The sequence below is a fragment of the Copadichromis virginalis genome, linkage group LG5, assembly GCF_057382275.1.
Source record: "Copadichromis virginalis isolate Kocher_CV1m ecotype Utaka linkage group LG5, C_Virginalis_male_GT1.1, whole genome shotgun sequence".
Lineage (NCBI taxonomy): Eukaryota > Metazoa > Chordata > Actinopteri > Cichliformes > Cichlidae > Copadichromis > Copadichromis virginalis.
Genome location: NC_140622.1, coordinates 20,087,309 through 20,094,734, shown reverse-complemented (window position 1 = coordinate 20,094,734; position 7,426 = coordinate 20,087,309). Strand labels below are relative to the sequence as shown.

General features: G+C 38.9%; 1 protein-coding gene across 1 annotated transcript; it reads left to right on the top strand.

Annotated features, from left to right (window-relative positions):
- The first annotated feature begins 1,766 nt into the window (after positions 1-1,766).
- Positions 1,767-4,616, top strand: LOC146709533 (uncharacterized). Its single transcript, XM_085456542.1, has 4 exons — positions 1,767-2,005; positions 2,911-3,059; positions 3,760-3,924; positions 4,002-4,616. The coding sequence occupies exons 2-4, from the start codon at positions 3,003-3,005 to the stop codon at positions 4,089-4,091; spliced, it is 312 nt and encodes a 103-aa protein (XP_085312668.1). The 5' UTR covers positions 1,767-2,005; positions 2,911-3,002; the 3' UTR covers positions 4,092-4,616.
- The last annotated feature ends 2,810 nt before the right edge of the window (positions 4,617-7,426 follow it).

The window sequence follows — 7,426 nt, the reverse complement described above, 5'->3', positions numbered from 1 at the left end:
CTCGGCGGAAACAGAGTCATAGTAATACTACCAACTTACAACATGTCATCCTGGAGTCCTGCGTGCTGGCGGGACCGCACCGTCCGCCCGAAAAGAAAAAAAAAACCATTTAATTAAAAAAGAAAAGAAAAGAAAAGAAAAGAAAAACGCTCAAGGCAGCGGGAGCAGTGGAAGCGATGCCGAAGTGGTCGATCGCACCTTCAAAGAGAAAACTACATATTCTGACTGCTTACTTTTGCAGACTTTCGCCGTGAATTAATCCGGCGCACGGCGACTTTATTTTCAGAGCAACAGTTCACTCACTTGTTGTTTTTTCCCATATCCTGCTTCTCTCTCTCTTCAGCATCTGCCCGCTACTGCGTCCCCCCCCCTCATCCTCCCTCCTTAACACCTCCAGCCACACACACAAACACACACCCAGCATCGTCCTATCCAGCATGTGACCTTTTCACAAATCAAATGACTACATCTGTTTAACGGTTTAATCAAAGGTTTTACAATATTACTTGGTAGATTTAAAGCATATTTGTTGGATATTCTGTGATAGTCTTTCTTTTTTCTGCCTGACTGTAACCTTACAGATTTTCAGGTGGCGTTAAGAGGTATAGACACTTGTGGAGTTGTGTTTACGGAGAACAGCAGGTGTGAAAAGACTAAAGTCTAAGTACAAAAACGTGGGCTACAGATGTGAGACTGAAACACAACAGGCAGGCAGGCGAAGTGAAAAGATAAAATGAAAGGAGGAGAGTGGTGTTCTCGGGGTCTGTTGTCAATGTCTGTGTTTTTGTAGCTTTCAGACCTTGTTAGAGATGAAAGATGTATCACTGCTGACAACTCCCCCACCTCCTCCATCTCGTCCTGGTCACTTTCTTTCCATTCTTCTCTGCTTTATTTTACAGTTTTCATCGGTTAATTAATTCTCAGATTGGACAGAATATTTAAACTCTAAATATTCTGGGATTCCCTGCTGACATGGTCTATCCTTGTGTCAGCTCTCATTCAGCTGCATGAGAAATACACCTGACATCTGAAATACATCCGTTATGCAGCTCATCATTATTTCTACACTTGCGTATCAAAAATGTTGGTTTGGGGGTATTTACACATAACACAGCCAAGTAAAGCCATTTAGGCACTCCCAGTCCTACACTCAGAAAAATTATGGTTCTTAAATGGTTCTTCAGATGTCTTCATGGTTCTTTAAAGAACCATCATACGTCAAAGAACCTTTTGATTTTGTGGATGGTTCTTCAGCTATTACAAATGGTTCTTTAAAGAACAAAAGGTTCTTCATCCTTAGCAATCTAAGTTTGATGGTGTAAATAGCATAAATATTTATTCACTATAATGAGGCTGTGTGTGCAAAGGGGGAGGGCGGGATACCTGGCAATTACCCTTTAAGAGAAGATGGTAGGAAACTGAATATTCAAATAAAAGTTAGAAATATTTGTAAACAGTAGACACAATACACACATTCAAGTACTGTACTTTAGTTTTAAATTTTAATAAAGCATTACTATTTTCTACTCCAAGGCATTACTTTTGAGATTATTATATATTTTTGAAAATATAGTATAATGATAATACTAGTTATTGTAAACTTTACAAACCACCCAGCAGTATGTAAAGTCAAATTATAAAATACAAGTAAATAACAATTGCAGAACAGAATGTCAGTGTAATGAACACACACTTCGTTTTGACAAAGCGCACTGCTTAGGTAAATGATCTGAGTAGTTGTTCATCACTGAGCAATTTGTTGATATGTGTTTCGAGCCAAATAAATGACAGGGAGAGAGAGTGACGTCAGAACACGTCATACTATAACCTCCCGGGAGCGGACGGAGGGGGTCAGTCGTTGGGATGCGCATGCGCAGACAGAGTGTGCGAGCGGCGGGCCTTGACCTTTCGGGAAAAAAACTCACGGACGGTGACAGCGAAACGGATAACAGTCTTCAGTACCTGCTGGACTTTGAAGCTGTGGATTCTGGGACTGTTAGAAAAGGTAAAACATTTCCATTAAAACCTTATTACTGTTTTGTTTTTGTTACTCGTCATTGTAGCTTGCTGTTAATGTTGTGCTAACAGTAGCGATTAGCTAGATACGTTAGCCGTTGAGGTCAGCGCAATTTAGTATCCAACTGTTTTCCTAACAAAACCACTGTTATAATTAAGTGAAGCTGCTCCCAGCTAATTTGAACCTTTGGCTTCTAAAATATGTGGTTCAATTGCGTGCTGCGTACATAACCTAATGTCAGCTAGACCGAAATTAAAATGTAATATATTGTTAAAGTCACTAAAATGGCGCCTGAAGCCTGTTGTGACGTGAGCTCTGTGTCTGCTCTAGAAACTCTGAAATTCTGTAGATCTGAGCCGTACATTAAATACTCACATGAACCTGTACTTTGAATTCTGTATGAGCTGTATAAAATACAGCTATGCATAAGAGTTTTGAATGAATAATTAGATTAGATAACTCTTTATTGTCTAATCTAATTATATAGAAATGTGACATGAGAAGGTGTGTCTTTGACTGTTCCTGCATAACTTAGTTTCGGACTAGTTGACAAGTTATGCTCCGGTCATTTGATGTTTCCAAGATAGATGTTCTTTTGTAATATAGTTCATTTTTTTTGTATATCTCATTTATCCACCATCATACATACAAGCTAAGAAGAGGTCGTTATACTAACAAGAGGTATCAACGCTGGGCCAAAGTTCAGCACATGGTTAAAGTTTGTAATCCAGCCAGGGTGTAAATATCACTCAGCAGCCAGAGCTGAAGCAGGTAGCATCAACACATAAATCTACTCTACCTGGCTTAAATCACAAGAGCACCTCTGACCAAAAAGCTGTAGATTTTTCTTGTTTGCACAAATTAATCCAGATTCACATTAATTGTGTTCACAGCTCCAACAAAATGAGGAAGAGGAGGGGGAGAAACACAATTAGGTTGAATTACAATTGGATGGAAGGCGAGGACAAGGAGAAGGAAGCTTAGGATGAGGAGGAAGAGAAGCAGCAGGAACATCTTTAGGGCTCCCTATGATGTCATTGAGGTTTGTTTCATTAATATGGTCCTCTCACAAAGAAAGATGACTTGTTTTAGTTCACGTACTTCCTGTATTAAATAGTGATGTGCAAAATGTTGTGAAAAACCATAGAGCAGGCACGTATAGTGCATCTGCAGGTAAATGAACATCAAATCTCTAAGACAGACTGAAATCTGTATATTTATCACCCTTATGATAAAACCCACGTCAGCCATTGGTTTATGGACTTTGTATTTTTTTAGCCTCAGCATCTGCTTTATTGCTGTTGCTATGTTGGGACCATATTAGGATGAGGGATCAGAATCTGGAGTCATGCACACTATTGTTTCATTTAGTGTGTATCCATAAGATTCGTACAGCAGATCCAAGTTGTGCCTTGAAAACAGGAAAGTCGTCTGCATAGAGGAGAACTGTAATAGCAGGCTTGTACAAAGTGAGGCTTTGTGCACTCGTTTTACTTCTGTCACCCTGTTTTGATGCAGAATTCATTTGAAATCAGGCAAGAACTGGACTTATTTTTTACAATGTGTTCTTGTGAATTGATTGTGTATCGCATATGTTTGATTTGACTTTCTGCAAGACAACAGTCGTCCACTGGCCAAAAAAGTTTTCCAAATACCTCCACGTGATCAAGCCTGGATTTAGAAAAGAATAGCAAAAAATCTGCACCTCCTGCTTCAGATGCAATTTGTGTTTCTGTGTTCAGAGGCAGCGGCGAGAGGGGAGACCTCGGCTCATCCAGCTGGAGAGCCTGACCAGGAGGAGTCGAACATTAACTCAGCTCTTCCAGGGCACCCTGCAGACTCGGCTGCTGGCATCGGCGAGGGATGACGTGAACGCCAAACTGGAGTCCATCACAGGTCAACTGCAGGTATGCGAGTCAGACCTTCTGAGGAGGGTTTCACTTTTCTCTCTTCTTTATAATTGACTCTTTTCTCTCTCTTTCAGCTCCTTGTCTCAGAGTGGGAGGGATTTGAAGCACAAAGGGAGGAGCTTGTCGTTTGGTTGGCTGATATGGATGTCCGCCTGAGAGGTTGACCAGCTGACAGGAAACACCAGTGAAAAACTGAAACAACTGCAGGTGTGGGCTTGTTTTGATATGACATATATTTGATATGAAACATACGTCAGAGACATTGTCCTAAACTGGACTAACAAAGGACCATGAGTACAACATGAAACGTACATTACATAGTGTAAGGCTGAAGTTCATTGATCATTTTAATCATAAACTTGTTGAAATATTTTTACTGAACATGCAAACATCTGCTGATGAAAATGTGTTGATTTATTGGTCTGTTATGAAGCTATTGCTATTTCTAATGTGTTTTATCACTTTCTGATGTTTTATTAATTAAACAATACATGTATTATTTGTTGTGTTATCTGTAGCTATAGTATTTATATATATATTTATTTATAGTATAGCAAATATATTTAATTATTACTGTTTAAAACACTAATATGTGACATGTATTAGTAGTGATGTTGTGCTGAGGGTTAAAATGCCTTTTTGTCTTTTGGTAACTACAAAATGACAATAAACCATTAATATATGTCTATGCTGTGCTCGTATTTATTTTACCCTACTCAAATTCAATTTATGATGCATTTTATTTTGAAAGATTTAAAATGGTTTTTTAAAGAACCACTCAAAAAAGGTTCTTTAAAATGGTTCTTTTAAAGAACCATTTGAAGGACCTTTTTAAAAATGGTTCTTTGAAAAACCATTAAAGGTGCCCCAAAGAACCATTTCTTGATGGTTCTTTGGGGCACCTTTAAAGGTTCTTCAATGAACCACTGAAAGAAATGGTTCTTCAAAGAACCATTGTTTGAAAGGTTCTTTGTGGCACCAAAAAAGGTTCTTCTATGGCATCAGTCTAAAGAACCACTTTTGGTTCCAGTTGGCACCTTTATTTTTCTGAGTGTAGTGTACTGTCAGTTCTGCTCATTAATTCATCTCCCAACTTTACTGAGCTGGAGAGTGTAGCAGATATTGAATATGGATCAATAGATCACTCCCCGGGATGCATACTGTCAGCTGACTGAGCCCTCAGGCAGATGCCAAGCCTCTGGTCACATTTGCATTTAGAGATAGAAAATAAGTACTGCTTGTCAGAAAGTGGGAAACTGTGTGGTCTCTGCATTTTATAAAACTGGTAAATCAGAAGTATAGAGGCTGAAGAAGTTTCTGTATTTTGGGGTGATGATAATTTACAGTCTTTAATTATTTCTACATCTATATAAGTAGACCTTGCTGGGCTACTCATGAGCCTTTATGGCAAGTGTGAACACCTGCAGGCACACATGTGTGAATACATCCACATGTAATTTAAATGTGGGCTCTGACACGCTGATTAAACACTAAAATAGCTCAGTGAATTTAAGTTAATATTGCAAAGAAGGAAAGAAAACTTTGAAAGAATGTTTTGTATAAAGCCACCTGACTCGATTTCCTTACGATACATGAATTCATGGTCTTGTCTGCACTGCACCATCCTCTGTTTGATTAAAACCAAAGAGTTTACAGGAATAGCATGAATGTCATTTTCTGTTTTATGGTACAGGATTTTGGCTCATAAAATATTACTTCAAAGTTGTTCTTTAACCCGGTCCTGCATCACATCTTTCTTAGCCTTGACTCTGTAATACAGAGTTTTAGTTTCTGATCTTCAAAAGTCTGAAGCACAGAAAAGATATGAGCTCTATTTAAGGCCAGAAGACCAGACCGTAATAGGAAATAGTTTTAGGTTGGACATATTTTTGTTATTACATTGGGCCACTGATTCAAACCCATGAATAACTTAAACTGAGAAAGCTGGTACATGGTAGCTTCATGTAATCAAGGCATTTTATCATTTGAGGAGAAAAATTGTTTAAATGTCAATTTTTTTTTTCAATTTTATTTATACAGCACCAATTCACAGTCCCCTACAGGTGCTTTAGATCAGGGGTCCCCAATCTCAGGCCACGAGGGCCGGTGTCCCTGCAGGTTTTAGATCTCACCCTGGGTCAGCACACCTCAATCACATGATTAGTTCATTACCAGGCCTTTGGAGAACTTCAAGGCATGTAGAGAAGGTAATTTATCCATTTAAATCATCTGTGATGGATCAAGGACACATCTAAAACCTGCAGGGACACTGGCCCTCGTGGACTGAGATTGGGGACCCTTGCTTTAGATTGTAAGACCACAATATTAGAAAGAAACAAACAATCCCCTATGAGCAAGCACCTGGCGACAGTGGGAAAGAAAAACTCCCTTTTCACAGCAAGATACCTCTGGCAGAATTAAGCGTTATATACCTTTGTAACGATGTGTAAAACAGAAAAAAAAATGAAAGTAAGCTTAGGCAGAGCAACACAAGACATCTTCTATCACAGATCCACCCAACCATCCATGAAATAAGTAAATGGTAAGAACTTTGGTAAATAAATTGCTACCACATATGAAAATTATAATCACACAATTCATCAAGCAACTTACTTTTAATTGCTGTTTAACCCAAAACCCGATGATAGATAACACTTTTGTCCACACAAGAGGCACATTTGGAAAGATTCAAACAATTTAATGATTTTTAGATAGATTTTCACCACTTGCATTATCAATTAAAAGAAAAATCAAATATATACATTGTACATTTGTACACATGCATGCAGATATGCATGCACATGTATCTGCACAAAACATTTGTGTGCAACTGTTTTATATATGGGTGGGCCTTTAGAAAAATCTAATTTTTATTAGAGTATATACACATAGGAACAGATTGTGACATCTACATTGCTCTAATATCACCATTCCCAGAGGTGGTGGGAAAGCTGTGAAGTTTCCAATCATGACAATTTGAACCCATGCCTGTGCAGACCAGTTGGCTTTTCCTCTGGATTTCAAAATTAAATAAATAAGTAAATAAAACAGGCTCAGTGTGTTGGAATGACTCATTCCGGTTGATACTTTCTGGTCTTCCAGGAAGTCGCACAGTGAGATAGATAAGCCTGGACAGAGGTAATTTACCAACAGGACAGTCACTCTGTCTGTTTAGAAGAATCAGTAAAAGCAATCAGGGCATGAGCAGAGTCACCATGTGATCAGAGAGGTTACCATGGCATTAACTGGCTCATTCAAGGTGGAGGTGCTATCAACGCTGTGAGACACACATATGAGCCAAGTAAGTAGCGGAGGAAAGGGCTTAACCTGACCTACAATCTCGCAGGTCAGGCAGTGAGCAAGAGAGCGAGAGTAAGAGGAGGGAGAATGTAGAGACAGCGGGGCTAATGGAAATGTAAGGGTCAAAGCATCACACTGGCAGTAACATGCAGTTGTTCAGCATCTCTGTTGTGTTTTTACAACCATGTTTTCAAAAAAA